Here is a 23,570-nt window from a genome sequence, read left to right on the forward strand (position 1 = left end):
TTGTCAACATCAGATTCCCTCTTGCATTATATTCAACATTATATAGGCTAGAGTTGTTATACTGACTCTGTTAAACATTTCATGCTCAACACTTTGCGTTTGTTGTGTAAAAACACATATCAAGTGCTTATTGTAATCATAACTATAAAATGCAATATGATCATTTAAATGTGTGCGCTTTCGGTTTTACTTTCATTGCAGTGCGCTCATGTCATGACCCAATTTTGTAACATTAACAAACATTATTTGCATTATTATTTTTATTTACAAGATTATTGTCTGCTATTCACAGCATATGCAGGTTCTGTTCACAGATTATTCGTGGGCACTCTTGCACGTCTTCTTAGTAGAAAACAGTGCGTCAGCTCACATGTCATTTTGCGGCCGCAAATACATCATTACATTAAGACAGAAATGACATTTTTAAGTGAATTATACCTTATAAATATAGTATATGTCACTTTTACCATCATTTGGAGGTGTCCATGTTGCTGAGCAACAGAAATAAAACAACAAAGACTTGTGTGTTCACCTCTATGCTTCTCTCCTGACCTTGAAAATATAATCGGCTAAATTGTAGAGATGCTGTATTAAGATGGTGTAGGGGGTAAAATCGAGATCATTTCCGATTAATCGTGCGGCCCTAATTTGATCTTTTTAAGAACACAACATTTATCACGTGTGCAGCCTTCAATGACCCTGAATCAAATTGAAGCATGTGGACAAAAGTGAGAATGAACACAAACTTAGACGAAAGCTTTTGGGCTCTGTATTCAACTTTGTGCATTTTAATCGTTGTGCATGTTCTGGCATACAATCTTTTGCAGGTATATTCATTTCTTTTTAATCACAAATCAGTTGCTTGAAAAAAGTTGAAAATAAAAACCATGAGTGAAATGGTTCAAAACTCTTTTATTTTATTTCTTTTTTTATTTCTTTTATGTATTTTTTTTTTCCTTTTTTAAAATCTTTTCCAGACAAACACATTGATTTCTGGACCACAGTAGAGGATGGAAACCTTTCACAAACATTTTTTATTATTATTATCATTATTATTTGAAAATACAAATATAAAATTATACTTTCCACATCTGAGATGTGAGAGACCCCCATCCACTTTAGTTTATTTTACAACAGGGCTTGAGCAAGCCATACAAGAAGACCTGAAAGATGCTTTCAGACGTCAGTCCGTTCAGTCAGTTCTCGCGGTAAAAAGTCCGTTAACGTTAAAAAATGGGCAAGTGTTAGGAATGGGCAAGGCAATCAAGCGAGGCCCACGCCTCAGGAGAAAATGGGAGACTGACATCCCAAAGGATGTGCCAAAAACACACCGTACCGTCCCAATTGAGCTAGGTTTACACAACAGCTAATCTACTAACCTCCAGCTCCAACACGACACACAGCAAGAAGACATGATTCAACAGCCAGAGAAACAAGTTAACAAAGAGATATATATATATATATATATATATATACACTATACACATATATCTGGTGTATGTATACAAGTATATACTGTACATTAGACATTACAGTGTTGAACGCTTTGTTGCTTTATTAGTGGGATGATCGTTTTGGCCATTGCCTAGCACTTGCCGCAAAATTCAAGTTTAAATGGATACGGTAGTTCACTCCCAAAAATCACTCCACACCTTCCAGGTCATTTTCTTTTTTAGATTTTTTCTTTTTTTTTTAAACCAACAATTTTCCAATGATTTAACTAGTCTAGCAAGATGTGTAACATTCATCTGCTGTAAACTGCTGTCCATGGAAAACAAAATGGTGGCAACAGAGCCATGCTACCTTAAAGTCCAAGCTACAAGATCAAATTACGGGGGAAATAAAACGGGGTAAGCTAAACGATGCAAATGGAAAAGACTGTCGAAAAGGGTTGCCAGCCTTCATTTTAACCGCTTCCGTCAGCAGAAGGGAAATGTGCTTCATCTGCGTGACTATTAACCCGATCTCATGTGAAAAAAACGCAACTGTTCTGGAAGGCGGTGATTTCGTATGAATTCATACAATGTGATTTTACAATGTACGATTACGGAGAAAAAAAAACAATAACCATCATTGATTGGGCTGTGAGCAAGTCGTACGAAAATGTACGAATGAGATTTATACAAATTAGCGATTCGCCAAACGCAAAACAGTCACAAATTGCCACAAGATCATGCTGGTTTTATCGAGAACCATCTCAATTGACGAGATCTAAATGGATGCTGGATGCTGCTCAAAAATGAGAAAATGCTGTGCACGATTCATGACAGCACCTTTAAATTTCACTTAAATGTATCTTCATCCGGACACTTTTCATTACAAGTTGTGCTAATCTACTAGCATCGTAAAAATGTCCTTTTATGAAGGTGGTACGTTGGCTCATGTTTGATATCCCTGAGAACAGATGTGATTCAGGAATACAGATTCAGAGTGACACTGGATTTAAGTGTGACATCACATGATGTTGAGTTAAAATGAAAGCTGGCAATTAAAACGCACAAAAATCAGGATTGTTTAATTTAAACTAAAGTACGATTGAATCTAGTCAGACACAATGAAAATAAGTAGCACTGTAGTCCACTGGATAATTTCAAGAAGCGCATACATATCAAAACCTATTACAGTTTTATCTAAAATGATCAAGCTATATCGTCATAATTAGAATGTACTAAAAAAATAGTCATGATTTCTTTTTCATTCGTGTAATAAAGTCATCCTCGTCATAATTATAGCCTAAAAAAAAAGAACGAAAATCAAGCGGTTTTGCATATCTAGCGTTAGCATTTAAGGTAGTATGGCACACACACACCCCTTTTAAAACATTCAAGGGTGGGGATCCAATTAATGCCTTGATTACAATTCTGTCGTACAGCAATTCCTTTCTCCTAGATTTCATCAGTGAGAGCTTTGGTTAGTTGAAACCATGTGAGACCAGCAAAACAGTGGAACTAAATAAATAAAAAGAAGAGAGAGGAGGAAAGAAAGAAAAACGAAGAAATACTATGAAAAAGAAAAATAACGCATTAACAGCATTTTTTTTTTGTCTTGAAGTGACTATAAAGAGAAAGTTCTATCCTTACTGGTCCTACGATTGCTAATGAATACCTCTACATCTTAACATTAAGTACATAACACCTACAACTACTCACTAAAGAGAGAGTGAGATATAGAGAAAGGGCAAAAACGACAAAAGGAGAGTGAGAGGAGTGGGGGAAATGTGGAAAAATACCAACCGAGAAGTGTATAGACCACTACACTGGCATCAAGACAGCACTCTTTTACAAGGTAAAGTCATATTCCTGTTTGATTTTTTTTTCATCTTTTTTTTTTCGTACACACTACTAAAATACAATGATCAACATAATATTACTGAATGAGGTGACAGGGAATGAAGAGAAACAATTGATAAATACAGTACATAATATCTGTATTATTGTCATTGTTATATTTAGTATAATCATTAACATCCACAAAAATATTGATAAAAATCCATCCCTGTTTAAATTCAAAACATGTTCGGGATCGTTTCCTTTCGTTTTTTTTTTCTCTTTGTTGTAACGTTTGTTTTTTTGTTTTTTTTTTAAACAGCTAGCACAAAGTTCTCTCTTTTTATTTTATTTTAAAATCGTATTACTTTATATCTCCTTCTTAAGAAAGAATCCAGCATTCTGCCTCACCTGCTAGTGAAATGAACACTAAAAACACAATTAAATAAAGGAAAATAAACCATTTCGACAAGGTCGAATAAACAGCATACACATGTCAGTCGATTCATATTCGCAAATATCATTCATATTTCCAAATGCCATTTGTGTCTCATCAAAATCCAGTCCCCACATGTACAACAAATGTGTGTAGCAGCTACTGGTTTCAATCAGTTTCAGTGTTTCTGAGGAAATGAACTATTGCTACCAATAAAACTCATCTCTGATATTCTAGAATAAAATCCCTGGAAGGAGATCGTTTATTTCTTTCAAAGTACAGTCTTCAAATCAACGTAAGCCAAGACTGGAAATTCGCAAGTGTTATCCCGTGTGGAAAAATTCCTTCACATGACCCTTGTTCGAGACTGTCAGTTCACATGTGCAAATAGAAAAATGATAAATTCTCTCTCACAGTGCAATGAGTTACTTAATTTCAAAACAACACTTTAATATCTCTTTTTTTTCTCAATATCTGTCTCAGGATAAAATAAATTAATTTTAATCTCCTTTAAAGTAATTCTCACAGGACTGAGGTAATGGTATAAAAGATTCTTCTTCTTTTTTTTCTGATCATAGAAGCAATGTTGAAATATTGCCTTTGCTATTCAACTCGTTCCGTGTAAAAATCTCCACACAGACACGCGACGGAAAAAAAAGAAGCTCATACAAGACGACGTAATGAAACGTGAAATGTCTCGACACGGTTTTGAAATTATAATTCATGTGTGCTTTGGATTTTCTTTTTCGTTTTGTTATGACGCTGATTTCTGTATACCTTGTGAAGTAGATTCTCTTCGTAAGCGTAACGTACTATCTAATCTGTATGCTGGTATGACACCTGCACAGTATTTACAAAGCGTGCTAACAGTGTTGGATTGACTTTCGTCCGTACTGGGGTAAAATCACGGCCTTTTTGTGCTACAGATGGACCTCGGTTACTGCATTGAGCCTCAAAGATATATTTTTGCACTGACATATTTCGCCTTGCGCACAATACAACCTCTATGACACCATCACAAAAATATGGTTCTCTCTCAGAAACAGTTTGATGCAGTGAACAGAAGAATATTTACAGTTTCAGAATTCTTTTCTTTTTAAATCTCACAAAGTATTAAAAGGAAAGCTTTATCTTTTTCTTGTTTTTTTTCTTCATCATCGACAACAAAAATGACATTTATAAAAAAGGACTGTGAAAATATTGTAGTCCTCTTATTGCCCAAAATAGGTAATCATGGTTAACAAGACATCACGATAAACATTGAACAGAGCTACTAAGATCTTTTTTTTTTCTTTTTTTTTCTTTTGAGTTATCCACTCATTGCGATATAGGCTTGAATTAAAAATGCCACCTTTTCAATCAGTTTTCTTGCTCGTATGAAAATGTGATCGGTCAAGGGCTGTGAAATGAAACTGCAATTGGAATATTACTAGCTCAAAAAACAAAACAGCAACAACAACAAAAAAAGGACATTAGTTCATGTTTACATAGTCGCTCTCGTCAGAGAACATTCAAGAACAATGAAGAACATCTAGAAACTTTGAAAGAAAGAAACGTTGGTTGAGTCAACGTGTACACAATAAAAGATGAATAAAACTCTTCTAAAAGGGGAAAAAAGGACAAAGAAATCAAATCAAATCCTAAGTTAAGGTCAGGGCTACACTAGGATAACATATTCAAAAGCCAGGGTTTCAGTATAGTACAGCAGATTCTTTAGTTGTTGTATTTTTTTCTTCTTCTTTCTGAGATGATTCTGACATTTCGGTTTGTTCTTCGTGTGGCGCCATCTCAGCTTTAGATTCCCGTTCAGCGCTGTAGTGCTTGAAGTTTAATGGCCTTTACCTGTACACAGAACCAATTAAAAACTCCGGCCAGTCTTCCCCGGGCCTCCTGATAAACTCTGCTGGAGCAAACAGAGAAGCGGCTCAGCAATCTCATAATTCTGTCATCATTTACTCAGCCTTCACTTCAGGTTCAAAACCTGAATCAGAGTTTTATTTCTTCTGTTGTAAACAAAGGAACACATTTTAAAAATGTTGGAAACTGGTAGCTATTGACTCCTTTAGCAGTGTTTCTCAACCACGTTCCTGGAGGATCACAAACATTGCATGTTTTGGATGTCTACATTGTCTGTCACACCCATTACAGGACTTTTGTCTCTGCTAATGAGCTCATGATCTGGATCATGCGTGTTTGGTTAAGGAGCCATGGAAAATGTGCAAAGCTGATGGTCCTCCAAGAACGTGGTTGAGAAACAATGTGTATATATAGCATTATTATATATATAGCATTCATTACAATATGTTCTTTAGTTTTCAACAGAAAAAAGAAACACACAAAGGTTTAGAAACACTTGTAGGTGAGTAAATAGTGAGTAAAGTTTCATTTTTGGGTGAACTATACATTTAAGTAGAGTGATGTGTGCTGCATCTGAGCCTTACTGCAGCAATAATGATGTTAGGTTGGTGAATTTACATGAACACTGTTCACACACATTTAGATAAATTATGTTTTTTGACAAAAAACAAATCAAGAAAACACATTTTTATGTTGCTTTAACTTATTTTAATGAGTATTTTTTGTCACTTTGACTAAGTTGACATGATTATAAAAGTTCATTTGATTTAACTAAAACATTTAAGGCAGCCTTTTTAGTGCACATTTCACATTAGAATTTCAGTTTTGTAATCTCATTCATGTTAAAAACAAACAAACCAAGCTTCTGATTTGTAGATAAATACACTAACATTCTAAAATATGGGTTTAGAAAGTTGATATACTGATGCTACTCAGAGAACCTTTCAATCAAAGCATCACGGATGAATTTTGATTTAGTTTGGTTCTAAACTATGGAAAACAGTAATACAGAATTAGTAGATGTGTCTAAACTTCCAAATTGCGGCAGTGTAATAAACACCCAAATATTTAGACAATTTCACTTCAGTTAAACTGTCATTTAATTAAATAGATAGGGATGTAACAATGAACAGCAAACCAGTTGAAAATCAATTCAAATCATTTGAAATGCCAAACAAATCCTACTAGAACTGTAGAAGGAGAATGAATCTCAGGGGGGAACTGATTGTTTGATATTTTTAGATGGTATTTTCTGCTTGTGTTACCTCTGAATGATACAAATCGATGTTCAGCACTGCTTTGTGATTATCGGTAACACTAAGGTCAGCTTTTCATTTACTGTATAATGACTTCAGTATCATTTTGATAATCAAACGGTGAAATCGAAATCACTGAATCATTACATCCCTAAAAATTGCTCTCCTTACAAGAATATACTGACTTTTGGAAAAGCAATGTGTTTGATAAACTGAAGCATCTGATGGTACACAATAAATCTAGTTTAAACAAACTGTATATTGACTTGGTCTGGCTGAAAGTTTGCTGCCGACAGCTTTAAACTGAAGTAGAGATGTTATATTGTTCACTTATATCAAGTGATGCCACTGTCAGCATCTTTTCATTATAAGCCCTACTTGTTTAGGCTCAGATCCAGAACACATCGGCACTTTTATTCAAACACATTTTATATCAACACAGAGTTCAGACATTTACACAACACAACACATATGTCAGTGTTTCACGCATGCAGAAACCCTTCGGATGTCCATCCGACCAGGAAATGACAAGTTAAGAACCTGCTTGTGCAAAACCCCCTCTCCGCCGCGGTTGCTTTCTCTGACTGCTGATGTGTACTTCAATCAAACGTTTGGAGAATCCATACAGATGGAGCGATTCAACCTACTCATTAAATCAATCATCCGTTTTGCCTCGAGGACAAAATGAGAAGCTCTTTAGGAAGATTATGGACAACAAACCGCAGTCCGCAGGCCTCTTATTCAGACGACAGGTCACAGGTAAATGCCATAAAGCCACAGAGTCTGGCGTAATCGCACTTGATGCATCGCCGTGGGAGAAATGAGAGAGAGAGAAAAAAACAGTCCGGGTGCAAATATTAACTAAGTATAGAGGAGGAATTTGGAAGGAGTAAATGCGCATCCACTTTATTCACAAACACGCCGCATTTAAATAAGCGAGTCATCTCCGATTTAGCCATATCTGGCATCTCAGCATATACTCAAAATCACCTTTAAGCCCTTAAGACCCAGCCATACAAGCGCAGTGATTACAGAAACAGCACCTTATCCCGAAAAACCTGATGAATTACATCAGATGGCACCTAAGTCAACAGATTCTCAGCAAAGAGGGCTCGCTTCCAGGTGCGCACTAATCAAAGCCGCAACACCTGTGCATAATATCCAAATACAGCACTTCATAGAGGATACGAGGCGATACGAGCGCCTGTCGCCAATACAGCTCTGGCAGTGAAAGAAAGCAACTGCGCAGTTTCCAGTCAAACCGTTCGCAGACTTCATGCATGAAAGGAGAAGTCAGATGACAGACAGGCAGGCGGAGGATAAAGGAGGAACTAGTGACAAAAAGTAATGGAGGAAATGTGTAGCCGCCACGAAAACGGTGTTTGCCAAGCGGGAAACACTTTTAAAAGGCTTTTAAAGGGCTTCAAACTGTAGAAGCAATAATAGCGGAGATGTTCATTGAGAAGTAAGGCCTCTGAAAATCAAGTTGTTGCATATGAAGTTGAATTTGCACTGTCTGGGATGTAAAAAAAAAGCCCTGTAAAAGCCTTACGGGTGTTGATGAGAAATAAAAGAGCTACGGGGATTCAACGTAAATGAGATCAAAATGAGAGGGGACCAAAATGAATGCAGCAGGAAGATAGTGGAGTGAATAGATACATAATTATGAAGGCACAAATATAAAAATATATATATTTGATAAATGGTACAAGGATATCTACCTCAAATGAGATGGCAACCAACCACCTGTTAGGTTTCAATGGTATCCGTTTGTAAAAGCTGTCGCAATCAAAGGACCCTAAAAGTGTACAGTTAGTAATGGTGTCAGTATGCATTCTGAGTGAAAAGGCTAATATTTCTCTCACTTGTAAGTCAATTCAATCATTGCATGTGTTGCTAGCATGAATGAATGTTATCTATTACCCTTAGAGATCAGTGCAGATCATTCCCCAAGTCTGATCTGATGAACAGCATGAGGGAGAGCAGGAAGAACTGTAATGCTCAGGACGTGTAACTTCACGCACAGTACACTGTGGCTATATTTTATCAGGGTAAAACCAATCAAACACTTTTAAAGGCTGCTTGCTTCAAATGTTGCAATAAATATTGATTGTTTTGCTGCAGTGTGTTTGCAAGTTCGGCAAGAAAGTTGTAGTAAAGTTGATGGTGTAGTTAAAAGTTGTGTTATTTTTAGTTAAGCGATGTAATTGTTTTAAACGATTATATTAATGATTAAATATACTTCCATTTGCTATGCATTTACTATAACTTTATCATATCCCCATTTTAAATGTACTGTTTAAAAGGATAGTTCACCCAAAATGGAAAATTCTGTCATTATTTATTCATCATCAATTTGCTCCAAACCTGTTTGAATTTCTTTCTTTTGTTGAACACAAAAGAAAATATACTGAAGAAGGATTACGAAAAACGACCAATGACTTGCATAGCAATTTTCAATCCTATTATGGATGTCTGTATCCAACATTCTTATTCAACATTCTTCATCTTGTTTTTTGTTCAAATGGAACAAGTTCATTAAACTTTAGAACTGCTTGAATGTAAGTAAATGGAGAAGAATTTTGTTTCTGGGTGAACTATCCTTCAAGTTTTGTTTTGCATATGTAAAGACAATTTTATTAATGATCTTATTATTAAATTTATATTTGAGTATTTATATTCCTAAATTACTTCAATCAATCAGATCACTTAAACTGCTAACAATAAAATCACCAGCCACTATATTACATACACCTGTCCAATTGCTCGTTACACAAATTTCCAATCAGCCAATCACTTGGCAGCATCTCAGTCTTGACCATGTCTACATGGTCAAATGCATTATCTGCTGCAGTTCAAACCGGGCATCAGAATGGGGAAGAAAGCTGATTTAGGCAGCAGCAGAAGACCACACCGGGTGCCACTCCTGTCAGCAAACTGGAAATGAGGCTAGAATTGGCACAAGCTTGCCAAAATTAGACATTAGATTGGAAAAACATTGCTTGGTCTGAGGAGTCTCAATTTCTGCTGCAACATTCGAAAGGTAGGGTCAGAATTTGGCGTCAAAACCATGAAAGCATGGATCCATCCTGCCTTATATCAACGGTTCAGGCTGGTGGTGTAATGGTATGGGGTGTATTTTCTTGGCACACTTTGAGCCCATTAGTACCAATTGAGCATCATGTCAACGCCACAGCCTATCTGAGTATTGTTGCTGACCATGTTTATTGCTTTATGACTACAATGTTCCCATCTTCTGATGGCTAGTTCCAGCAGGATAACACGCCATGTCATAAAGCGCGAATAATATCAGACTGGTTTCTTGAACATGACAATGAGTTCACAGTACTCATATGGCCTCCACAGTCACCTGAACTCAATCCAATAGAGCACCTTTGGGATGTGGTGGAACGGGAGATTCGCATCATGAATGTGCAGTAGACAAATCTGAAACAACTGCGTAATGCTATCATGTCAATATGGACTGAATTCTCTGAGGAATATTTCCAGTACCTTGTTGAATCTATGCCATGAATGATTAAAGCAGTTATGAAGGTAAAAGGGGTCAAACCCGGTACTAGTAAGTTGTAACTAAAAAAGAGGCCAGTGAGTGTATATAAATGAGGTATTTACAAAAAAAAAGGAGACTTGAAAATATTAAGTCAAAATTCTTCAATTTGATTATTGTTTTAATGATTTTTAATGTTCGTTAAAATGATGTGTTTTGGGAAGTACAGCATGGCAATTCACTTTTAGTTTAACTGTGTTTTTTTTTTTGCCCTCATCTTGAATTTGTGGGGAACAAAGTGTTACAATTATTCCTGCTCTCAATTGTACTATTTTTTTGCCAAACAAAGCAAAATGAAGCAAATATATACATTTCAATAAATCAGAGAGAATGTCAAGTATTCTGTTGTAAGAGGGAACAGAAGGTTTAATTCAAGTAATTATATATAATCATTAACATTCATGCCAACAATAACAACATTAATCAATTCATCTGGAAATCACAATTCATGCAGCAAACATAAGCTGTCGGAAATCACACATAAGCCTCAATCTAAGCAGCAAAACTGTGAACTTCACCAGCGTCAGGCTCCGGTCCAAACACAGGGGAACGCGAGCACCGGTGAGATGTATGCGTTTATAGAAAGAAATCTTTTGTGCAAACAAAAAGCTTTTCAGTTTGTGAGAAACAGCAGTTCATGTCAGGCAGTCTTTCTGCCTCCAGAACTCTGTCAATCACAGGCGAGATGTTCTGAGGGTTTGAGGCCAACCTAAATTTGACTCTATTTAGGTTAGAAAAACTCCATCTGAAAGTCAAACGCAAGGTGACATTGTTATTCTGAAAATCCCGTTTAGATTTAATGAGTGCTCGGTCTGTTTTGCAAACTGTACTTAAGGGCAGAATAGAGAAAGAGAGAGAGAAAGTCATTTGCTTTTCCTCACAAACAAGAGATTGGAGGGGCATTGAAGGCAGAATGAATCTGAGGTGTGTGCAGATAGGCAATAAACAGTGTCCTCACACACAAAGGCTCTTATTCATTTTTCCAGCAGATCTGGACGCCGTTTTCTTTCCCTTTTTTTATTTCAGCGTCCGGAGCCGGTAATTCCCTCGGCAGGCTGTGATTTAGCACGGCCTCCCTCATCAACCCCCCTGTGAGCGGCTCCTGCTCCTTGTTCTCCTCCATCCAACTCCTGCTCCATCTCTCCGCTCCGCTAAAGGTTAAAAACTAATGCACGGAAGGAATAATGAATGCCTATGGCTTCAAAGGGCAAGACAACATATTCTTATGACAGGGTTTCTCACAAGAGTTTATTATCGCCTTATTGATTTACATATGCACTTTGTGTGGGGGACCTTTCAAAGGCTGCCTCTGGTATGCCCATCATCTGCTGGAAAAATAAAAAAGCCTTTGTGTGCGGGAAACAAAATACCGGGTTGAAAATGAGAGAAGAACTAATTGTGAGATTTCTGTCCTCCGGGCTGGCACATGAACAAAAGCACACTGACACATCACACTGCCGCTGACAGCCGGTACAAGTTCACAGTTTGTTATCCTGAAGTTGACAGAGAGAGAGGAATGCAGAAATGTTAGCAATGCTAAAAAGCAACGCTATCTAACTGGAGCTATTTGCCAGGGCACCTGCTTTGCGCTAATGAGACGGTGATTTCACATTTTCCAGCCTTCAAAAGAAAGACATTTTTTATAGTCTTGTTCCTGATAATTAGTATGGGTAAAACATGCACATCTATCTCACCTTTGGACCCAATGCGAGCCATTACGTCTCAGATGATTTATTTAGCTCCTCTCTGCATAACGTCATGTATTTGCTGCTTTTGATTTCACGTCCCCGCATATCACACGTTCTTTTAGTCCTATTAGTTGTGTTAGAAATATTCAGCGCTGCAGGACAAATTCGCTTTGAAAAATTGATTAGCTAATTAATTTATTAGCTAGATTACTTTGTGGAGGGAAAGTTTTGTTCAAGGTATTTCAGTGTATTTAAAATTGCCGTCAATCTTGCCTAGTTTCTATGCATATCATGGCGGGATTTTTTGCGTATACATTTTCGGCTGATTACCAAATGATTGAGAACAGCAGTGGAACCGCCGTTTCTGCATGTTAAAAAGCCAATTTAGGTTCCTGGATCAGGCCAAGTATATCAGATTATGGTTGTTCGCTGCATTTGGGAGCAAATTGTGCTGTTTAAATTGCCTTCAGCACATATTTCGGGGGTGTATTTGCCCTGTTACACAATTAAGCAAGCTGACAGCTAAGGCCACGGTGCTATAATACTAATACAAATATGCTGTGATACAAATATGAGCAGACTATAATGCTGTTAATCATTTTCATTCTCTTTTGATGTTAAATGGTTAGTGGGTGTAGGACAGGGGCTCACCAACCTTTTGGAAACTGAGAGCTACTTCTTGGGTACCGATTAGTGTGAAGGGCTACCAGTTATTAAATAACACATTTCTCTTAATTTACTTTTAATTATATGTTATTATTAACAATTAATAATATTCATCTATGTGAAGACATTGATCATGTTAATGATTTCTCACAGTAGTTGTCAACAATGGTTTAATAAGTTAGATAAATATCAATATGCAACACTTCATTTGTCTAAAATTGTTTTTAAAGTTTTGTTAATATATAACTTAAAGTAATTTTTAAATTTACACCAATGCAAATGTGATTTAAAAAGAATAACTATAAAAATATTAGATGCAGCTTACTCATATGTGGTGTTATGGTGCGCTATTTTTAGAACAGGCCCGCGGGCAACTCATGTGAACCTGCCGGGCTACCTGGTGCCCACAGGCACCATGTTGGTGACCCCTGGTGTAGGATTTACAGATAAACGGTTGTTACTTGGACGTTTAACTTAAGGGTTTTTCGGAAATAATTAAATATATTTAATTATAATTTCTTATGTTAATTTAGATATAAAAAAAAAACTAATTAATTAATTTAATTAATTTAACTAATTAATTTAAATGACGAGATGCACCCAATAAATAATTTACCTTTAATTACAGTGCATCTAGAAAGTATTCATGGAGCTTCACTTTTTTCACAGATTTTTTGTTACAGCCTTATTCCAGAATCAATTAAATTTATTTTTTCCCTCAAAACTCTACATACAATACCCCATAATGACAATGTGAAAAACTGATTATTGAAATTGTTGCAAATTTATTCAAAATAAAAAACCTGAAAAATCACATACATAAAAATGTACATAAGTATTCTCAGCCTTTGCTCAATACTTTGTTGATGCACCTTTGGCAGCATTTACAGTCTCAAGTCTTTTTGAATATGATGCCACAAGCTTGGCACCCTTGTCTTTGAGAACATTTGCCCATTCCTCTTTGCAGTACCTCTCAAGCTCCTTCAGGTTGGATGGCAAGCAACGGTGTACAGCCATTTTCAGATCTCTCTGAAATGTTCAATAGGTCTGTGCTCTGGCTGGGCCACTCAAGGACATTCACCGAGTCGTTATGAAGTCACTGATATTTTAGCGGTGTGCTTTGGGCCATTGTCCTGCTGAAAGACGAACCATTACCCCAGTCTGAGGTCAAGAGCAGAATGAAGCAGGTTATCATTCAGGATGTCTCTGTACATGGCTGCATTCATCTTCCCCTCTATCCGTACTAGTCTTCCAGTTCCTGCTGCTGAAAAACATTCCCACAGTAGAGGTCTGGGACCCAACCAGGTTTCTTGTGGCGCGGGAATAAATTTCCGAATAAATCGCGGGAGCGGTCAGTAACTCTGGTGTAAATTGAACGGGAGCGGGCGGTCTAACAATATCGCTCCCAACTCCCGAGCACGCGTATGTATGTGTGTGAATGAGAGAGCGTGATGCTGTGTTTAGCTTGTTTCTTGCTGTCTATGTGTGTGTGTGTGTGTATGTGTGTGAATGAGAGAGAGCTTTGTGCTGTCTATGTGTATGTGTGAATGAGAGAGAGCGTGATGCTGTCTGTGTCACTTGCTTGGTGCTGTATGTCTTTGTGTTTTTACAGACAGCTTGTTATAGGCTGTCTGGATTCTGTATAGCTGGGTGGTTTTGGTTTTGTTCACCTAACCCTAACATCTCGAGAATGATCAGTGGAAACAGAATGTACATGAGCTCATTTTAGAGCGTCACCCCAAAGGCTGTGAATACTTATGTACATGTGATTTTTCAGGTTTTTTTATATATATATATATATATATATATATATATATATATATATATATATATATATATATATAAATTTGCAACAATTTTAAAAACTCTTTTTTTCACATTGTGTGTTTGGAATTTTGAGAAAATATATGAATTTAATCCATTCTGGAATAAGGCTGTAACATAAAAAATGTGGAAAAAGTGGAGAGCTATGAATACTTTCTGGATGCACTGTATATGAGTGCATTTTATCAGCTGCTCACTTTCCAACATTAACCTTTGATCTGCTATAAACTATCACAAAAAAACAACCAGGCTAGCATCTAAAAGCATCAACTCTCTGTCAGGGAAGGTGGCGAATGCATTAGATGGGCAGAACAGAGAGACAGTGAGAGATGGTGGTGAACAGGGTACTTACAGCAATGCTGTGTCCGAAGCCGGAGCCAGGCTGGGGGCTAGCAGCGCTAATGTAGTTGCCCACGCCGGAGTCCTGGCTGGTGGGGCCGTACAGGTCAGCCACTGGCCCGGGGCTGCTGGCTCCAGGAAAGGCTCCAGGCCGGGGCGGGTTGGTGCCTGCCAGAGAAGCGGCCGTGCCAACAGTAATGTGAGGAGGGGTTGCTAGTGTTTAGCATGACTAACAAGCTTAGCACTAGCATGCACTATAAGCTCAATATGGAGTCATGTGTGTATGTCTATACTGCTTGGGGTGTTTTGAGAATAGTGGTGCAATTTTTTCAACCAAAAGGGATCCAAACACATAGATGTACACAAAGAGTACCGGTCCAAAGTTTGGGATTAGACATTTTTAAAATAATCCTATTCAGCTCAGTTAGGCTGCATTTATTTGATGAGAAATACAATGAAAAATGAAATATTATTACAATTTAAAAGAATTGAAAGTTGTTTATCATTTTATTTATTCCTCTAAAGTTACTTCACTCTCACGTCACATGATCCTTCAGAACTCTTAATATAACTAATACATTGATCTGCTGATGAAGATACATTTATTATTATTATCAGTGTTGAAAACTGTTGGGCTGCTTCATATTTTTGTGTAAGCTGCCCTATCATTCAAAAGCACCATTAAAATGTATTAATTTTAGCTAAAGAAATTTAGATCATAAATATATAATGAATAAATAGTAATTATAAAACAAATGGTTGCTAAATTGTGTTATTTTTAACTCTCTTTTCATCAAAAACTGCTAAAAATGAATGAGTACCATCAGCTATGTATCCATTCAAAAATACAAATTAAATTTGTGCAAAACTGGAACATCACATAAAAGACGTGCAAATAAAGCAGCATTTCCATCCAATTAATCAAAGAAAACAAAATCATCACTTCCTGATTAACTAGCGCCAAATATTAACAGTAAAAGTGAAAATTGCTGCGGTATGAGAAGCTGCATCAATCTTTTCTTTATTTAATAAATGACTTGCACCTCAAAAGACAAATACTTAAATGCAATGAACGTGTAAAACTTTAAACGTTAAACAAGGAGCACAGATGCTCTTGACAGTTCTGGAGGCCATTAATAATATAATAACACTAATACGGAAATGGTTAAGGCATTTTGGAATGACCAAAACAACATTTTAAATTTTAAATGTTTTACAATGTGCTAAGCCTGCTGGTTTATCCATTCACACTTTTTTATTGTACATGATCTCCTATAACAAAAAAAAACTTTTTAAATGTGCATACTAGAATTTGTTAGGTAAAAGTGTTTCCATCATAGTTTATGCGCATCTTTTCTTATCAAATAAAACGTTTATCCTACTCAGTTATGCGCATACGCTTTTTATGCGCATTTTTAAAATTGCTGTGCATCTTGGCATTTCCATTAACCATTTTTTTATGCGCACATCCAAAATGCACAAAAAACTAGGTGGATGGAAACATAGCTCATAATATACAAGTACCATTAATAATTGATGATCATAAAACAGCAAATCATTATAATATGATTTCTGAAGAAGCATGTGACATGGAAGACTAGTGTGGTCATAGTAGGAATCATTTAAAAACCTAACAAAAATTTGGTAACACTTTATTTTGATGGTCCATTTGAGTATTAGTAGACTGTCAGCTTAATATGTTGATACTGCTACTTCAACAGACATTTAACTGACTATAAGAAACATAGCAAGTACATGTCAACTTAAACTAACCCTAACCACAACCCCAACCTAACAGTATACTTGTAATCTAAGGAAAATGATTTGCAATGCAACTTAAATGGACCATCAAAATAAAGTGAGACCAAAAAATCATACAGATCCCAAACCTTTGACTAATAGTACACACTGCACAATCTAATCAGCTCTACTTCAAGCAGCAATGCATCTCCTCCATGCATGCAGATGAAAAAACACATATGAGTGGTCAGGCGCATCTCGCGGGTTAGAAGGTTTTAGGCCAGAACTAAGAGCAGGACTGCTGTGTGTGATGGAGATCTGCATGATTTTTCCTTCTCCTCTGAGGGCTTCAGTAATGTTTAAAAGTGCGAGTGAGAATGAATCGCTTCCTTGCAGGTTTCTTTCATTATCATAACCTCACCCTCTCTGCGCTCCTGTACACTCCCTTTCCCCCAATCTCATATCAGACGCCCATCCTCCTTCAAATTTGACTGCCGCTTCTCCAGTCCCGCACTGAAAATTGCACAGGGGATTTTGCCACAACACCCCCTATCTAATCAACACCTGTCATTGGGAAAGTGGTCTCTCTCTCTCTCTCTCTCTCTTATTTTTTTTCTTCTTAAATGTATATGGTGGTGATTATCTGGCAGTTAGCGTCAGGGGGCTATCAGGCCTGGAAAGCGGGAAATTGCTGAGGGTGTCTTGGGTAAAATACGAGGAAGACTGAATCATGGAGTTTCCTCTCCACTGCAAGAGCGGCTGCACTTCCGCTAAAGCTACATTTGAAGGCAGAAAGCGTTGAAGATGAAGGCTGAGAGCTCAAATTAAAGGCCCGCCAAATGCAGAGTGCAAATGGAAACCGGCTTTTGCAGAGTTAAGAATGTCATTTGCATATATGGTAGTTAATTTACTTAATAGTTGTGTGAATGATTTCTTTGATATGCTTTCTTTAGAATAAAATTTCTAAAATATGCAAAGAAGAAATGACTTTTTGATAGAGTTTCACCAAAGAATTTAAAATGATACCAGTGCGCAGTCTGCTGAATAGAGTTATACTTCTTCCTTTTCAGGTAATGTATATTTAATTGATATATTTAAGCATATCTATATACACAGAAGCAACAAAATGAAGAGAACACTTGAAAAATCAGAATGTTAATATTTGCTTTGTCCTATAATTTCACATTTTAAATAAAAGTGTTTTCATTTTGGCTGATACGGTAGCTCAGTGGTCACCTCACAGCAAGACGGTCGCTATAGACATGGCTATGGGTGAATTGAATAAACTAAAATTGGCCGTAGTGTACGAATGTGTGTGTGAATGAGTATGTATGGGTGTTTCCCAGTGTTGGGTTGCTGCTGGAAGGGCATCAGCTGTGTAAAACATATGCTGGATAATCTGGTGGTTCATTCCACTATGGCGACCTCTGATGAAAAAAGGGACTCAGACAAAAAAAAAAATGAATGAATGAGTGAATAAATGAATAAATGAATGAATGAATGTTGTCATTTAGATTATTACTTTTATTTCTTTCAGAAACTAAGAATTGGTCAGAATAACAAAAGTTATTGTTGGTTGTGATAGAAAAGCATGTTGATTCTGCCAAATTTTAATGTCTCAGCTCTTCTTAAGAGTAAATTTGTGTTGCATTGTTTGTATTTGAACATAAATACAACCATTTTTGTGATTTTGTGGGGAAAAAAACTCTGAATGATCCTTTTTTTTAGAAGTCACTTTTCCAAAGAAATGTCACAAACATTGTTTTACTGAAATTTTAAAATGTTTCTTTTAAAGGTAAAGTCTAAAGTTCTCTTAATATTTCTTTACATATTTGTGTATATAGAATGAAAATGTGATATGATACAGTACTTCCCACAGGTTTAAAATATACTTGTGGTGGTAGCCGAATTTAAAACACCATTTACCCACATCACATAAATAGTTAACTATATGCGACATAACAAAACATAATTTAATTAAATTTTTAACAATAACTTTGTTTATTATTACACAGTTTTACACTCTTTTCAATGTGTTCATGTTTATATATATATATATATATATATATATATATATATATATATATATATATATATATATATATATATATATATATATATATATATATATATATATATATATATATATATATATATAAAAAATCTACTATATTTCTTACTTTTATGCTATTCAGGAGCCATGTGCACACACTGACAGGTAAAACCTGCTTCTCTCTCTTAATTCAAGTTCAAAGCAAACTTGAATGCCAAAGCATTTTAGATATGGATATAAAATAGCCTATGCAATATATTAACATCCTCAAACTCATAAAATAATCAGCAAATGAGAAATAAATGACAGAAAAAAAGGAATAAAAACTGACGATATTAAAAAAAAAATCATAATTGCAAAATTAAAACTTGTAGATTATTTAAATAAGGCAAAAGCGTTGATTAACCACTCATTGTGTCCATATATTTTGTAGCCAGTTTAAACCAGTTATTTCATTCTCTTGGAGCATCTCTTGAACTGTTTAGATCAGAGATGCCCAAACTAGGGCCTGCGGGCAAAAGTTGTAGTACAATGCGAAAAACACTATTAGGACAAATATATTTCACTATAGAGTAAAACTCCATTTTGTTATACATGAGATTGTTTATGATTTTATTGTAAGAAGTACATCACAAAATGTAATATATATATATATATATATATATATATATATATATATTTACACGATCAAAGTATTTTTAATAAATATTTTAAAAATATTTTTAAATTAGGAAGCAACTTTATTGTAATACAGTTAAGTATATTTAGCTTTGGCCCACCACTCTCAATTAAGTTGAAAAACATTGGGCTCCCCTGGTTTAGATGGTTTTTCTCTCAGTCTCACTGCTATGCGCACTGTCAGCGGTGATGAAGGCAGACAGTGGTCTTTATTAAAGAGTAATTCAAAAAATACATACAAGCTATAGAAAGATGAAGCAAAAGTTGAATCCCAGACATTTTTAGGAGATTAGAAACCAGGGCCGGACAAACTTTTTAAATCCCAAAAAAAGAGTGTTGACAGGTCTCATGCATATAAAACGATAATCAAAAGATTTTCCAATACTTAATCGATCGCAGATATTATTTTTTATATTGAGCGGATACAAAAAGGTGTAAAAGGATGTTAATAATAGTAAAAATAAATAAATGTCAAAAAAAATTCCTGGGCGGCCCCAGTCTATGTGTGGGAAGCACTGTGATATATAAAATATAAAAATAATAAATTCTTACATAAATTAAGTGTACCATGTTTAAGCACTAAAATTTTAAATTGAAAACAAAAAAATACATTAAATAATCATAGAAATAAACATTTAATGCAAATCAAATTAAGAAAAAAATGACTAAAAGTCGAACATCAATAAAATAAATAAACTCAAAAACACTGCAAGTTCAAAATATTAATAAAAATGTTATATTATATTATATATTAAAATATATATTGACTTGGCAGATCGAATCTCAGAACATAAATAATAATCCACTAAGCAGAAATACTGAAAAATATGTGAAAGGAGGAAAAAGAAAGGCTTGGAGGGGGGTTTGGAGGAAAGTACAATTAGCCTAATTATATCAGAGCTCTTGAGCCATGGATGCTGTCATCTGCAGATGACCCTTCCGTTCCATCGCTGTTGAGAGGCGAATTAAGGAAAATAAAAACAAATGCACAGATTAAATGAAATGAACGCTCTTAGAAACTTTTAGGCCCCTCGCTGTGCCATGCTCATTTTTCTCCTACGCGCGGCCCTCTATGACACTTCCATTAATAAGCGAATATTAAATCAAGTTCCTCCACAGGCTGAGGCCTTCAGATCGGCGCCCATTGAAGGGGAGTCTATTACTGCAGCAGCCTCCAAAAAAAAAAAAAAAAAAACCCAGGAGGGTAAAAGATATCTGTGTGAATGGAATATTAGCCTGCAGGGCTCATGTAAGAGAGCAAATATGTTAGATAGGGGGCAATATGCCACCGTGAGTAAACTCACACAATCCGTCTGCTTTTCACACAAATGAGAACACAGACAACAGGAGAGGTGAGCCGCTCTACAGTCACAGCTCACACTTCTAAATGTCAGCGAATCAAAATAGCGTCATCTACTTCGAAGGATGATGGGGAAGTGTGTGTTTACAACACTAGATCTGGGGGGAAGGGGAAATGGCTGTTGCTAGGTGGCCAGAATACTGCAATGTAATCTGTAGCAAGTCACAACAATTTGAACAAATGACTATGCCATTAAGTGATAAAGGCGTAAATTATTTTAGCAAATGGACAATTGAGAGAGAGAATATATGAAGAGTTCAGATCCAAAACCCTCTAAATCCATCAGACCTCTTTTCTTGTACATGAGCATTTTCTATCAGCTCCTCTGATAAGGCTCTGAAGTAATGATAAGGTTATTATCTAGTAAATAAAAGAACTTTATTTTATTTTTTTTTCAAAAATGCCACTTTAGACAATTCTTTTGTTTTTAACAAGGTAGATTTTCTTTTGCATCAAAACCAAAACCAAATCCACGTCTGCTTATAATGCAAAACCCTCTAAATCCACCTATTGGAACAAGACAGCGTTATTAGTTGTAAAATCACTAAAGATTTAATTAGAAATTATTTCACTAAACATAAAACACATTACACAAACCACCTAAAATTTAAAATATATAAATCTGTCAAGTAAGTGTAAGTTCATTCCGCAGTGATAAACCAGGGGAAAAGCAGAAGGAAAATGAATGAATGAAATCTGTAAAGTAAGTGCATTAATCATTAACATTAAAACTGACATTAATACATTTTAATCTGTTGTCATCTCTCATATTTGGGATTTAGATTTAATGTAAATGAAATAATTTATTCTTTTTTCATTTCTTTGTCTATTGTTTATCCTCATAGCATCCATGTGGTATAAAAGAATGGAATCTTAACTCTGTCTTTTGTGAAACGCAGTTGCTGTTTAATGTATAGTAAATCGAATTCAAAGTAGCGTCAATGCGCAAAAAAAAAAAAACGTTATGAATGCATGCTACACTTCTGACTGTACAGTGTTTTTTTTTCTTCTTATAATGCACAGAGTTTTGAGGTAAGGGATGTTTTCACTTGCCATTCACTGACAGTCAGAGAGGCTCTCAGAGAGGCGTCTTTTAAAATCGAAATCGTAAGCGGAATTAAACTCTTATAAAAGCCAGCTCATCAGCGCACTTTTACATTGAAAACATGTGATCAGATTCACGCCTTCTGATTGGTTCTCGGTATATAGCGGCTTTTGTTGTCAAAGAAAATTGTCGTTTAGTGGCTTTTCCCAGCAAACTGTTATCTCTGAATGCGCTGATGCTGGGATTTGGATGATTAGAAGCAAATCTATTTGTTGATGGTTTACTACGTGCCTAAAGCATCCACTCAATGTCTTTATCTCATTTTTGGCAGAAGTGGCGTTTAGTGTCTTTTGCATCTGAACTCTTCATATTTACTTAGAAAGCAAATAGGTAAAATAAGATTATCTTAATAATAGTGGATATGATTATTTGCAGAGAATGTATCTTCAATATTGATATGGAGTAGTACATAACTCTGGGTATTTCAAAATACTGTGAATAATTATTTCTTATCTAAACTAACATAAACATAACTTCTGTAAAAAGTTGTTAGAAGTTGTTAACTTTTTAAAACTTTTTATTTAAAAAAAAAAAACAAAAAACAAATGTTACACACATATTGTTTGCTATGAAATGCAAAAACTTTAAAGCTCAAAATCATTCAGAACACAGATAGAACCTTATAATTCCAAGGTGACGATGTCTCATGTCTGAGTTTCAGATTGTTATTGTGAATGTACACAAAAAAGTAAACACCTAACAGATTCGATTAATGTATTGCTCTCATCTGTACGATCAAAACTGAAAGTGTAATTTAAGATCTTAACGGCGTTATCAGGGCAAACTTTTCAAATCGCGTATAAGCAGTCTTTGACCCCTGAGGGTTAATGCATTTACTAACATGAACTAATTATGAACAATACTTGTACAGCAATTATTTATTCTAATTTATCATTTACTAATGCATTAGTAACATCCAAATTCATGTTTGTAACCATTAGTTAATGCACTGTGAGTTAACGTTAACTAACATGATTAAATATTGTAATAAATGTATTGTTTATTGTTAGTTCATATTAGTAAATATACATTATCCAACGTCAACTAATACAACCTTTTGTAAAGTGTTACAATGTTACCTATCGTACTAAAATCTTTGCAATTGAATTAGTTTAAAGAATATTTTACTTATAATGTATAAACATTTTTATACGATAATGTACAGTTCTTTTCATTATTAAATCTATTAACGTGTCATTTATTTGTGGCTTATGTCAATATTGTATTAATGTTGTATATTATTGTATTTGCAGTTATGACATAAAGAACATTTTGTTCCATCTAATTCCTAAATAAAGTTTATTACTAAACGTTTACGCATAAATCTAAGTAAAAAAAAAAAAAAAAAAAATGATTTATAGACATTTAAAGTATGATTTATAACAGGGATTCTCAACCTGTGGGCCGCAGCCCACTAGTGGGCCTTAGCAGTCCTGCAGGTGGGCTGTGAGATGGCTTAAAATAAACTCTCAATATTATACTATAATTTTATTATTTTATTAGTATGCTCTATTAAAATGATCAAAGTAATGCACTTTCTTCTGTTCTCTGATTGATTCAAACTCAGCGCAGCCTCATGATCGCATCTGCAACTAGTACACATAAGCCTGTTCATTCACATACTATGCGTGACATCAGGCCCGGTCCCAACCAATTTGGCGCCCTAGGCAAGATTTCAGGTGGCGCCCCGTCACAGTGCAGTAAATTCCACTGCTAGTGTATAGTCATGAGAAA

The 23,570-nt window shown here is 35.5% G+C and overlaps 1 protein-coding gene across 50 annotated transcripts in view; it reads right to left on the minus strand.

The window, feature by feature from the left end:
- Positions 1–3,933: 3,933 nt before the first annotated feature.
- Positions 3,934–23,570, minus strand: part of msi2b (musashi RNA-binding protein 2b) — a 413,958-nt gene continuing 394,321 nt past the window's right edge. For 20 of the 50 annotated variants that reach the window (XM_087282615.1, XM_087282616.1, XM_087282626.1 and 17 more), the window contains 3 exons: positions 14,914–15,068; positions 8,537–8,613; positions 3,934–5,602 (listed from right to left, as the gene is read on the minus strand). In XM_087282615.1, the coding sequence (XP_087138741.1) occupies positions 8,572–8,613; positions 14,914–15,068 (197 nt within the window). In that variant the 3' untranslated portion in view covers positions 3,934–5,602; positions 8,537–8,571. Of the gene's footprint in view, positions 5,606–8,536; positions 8,614–14,913; positions 15,069–23,570 lie in introns of all 50 variants that reach the window. The other 30 variants (XM_087282617.1, XM_087282627.1, XM_087282609.1 and 27 more) reach the window with 3 other exon arrangements.

The sequence above is a fragment of the Danio rerio genome, chromosome 15 (assembly GCF_052040795.2).
Source record: "Danio rerio strain M-AB ecotype USA chromosome 15, GRCz13ab, whole genome shotgun sequence".
NCBI lineage: Eukaryota > Metazoa > Chordata > Actinopteri > Cypriniformes > Danionidae > Danio > Danio rerio.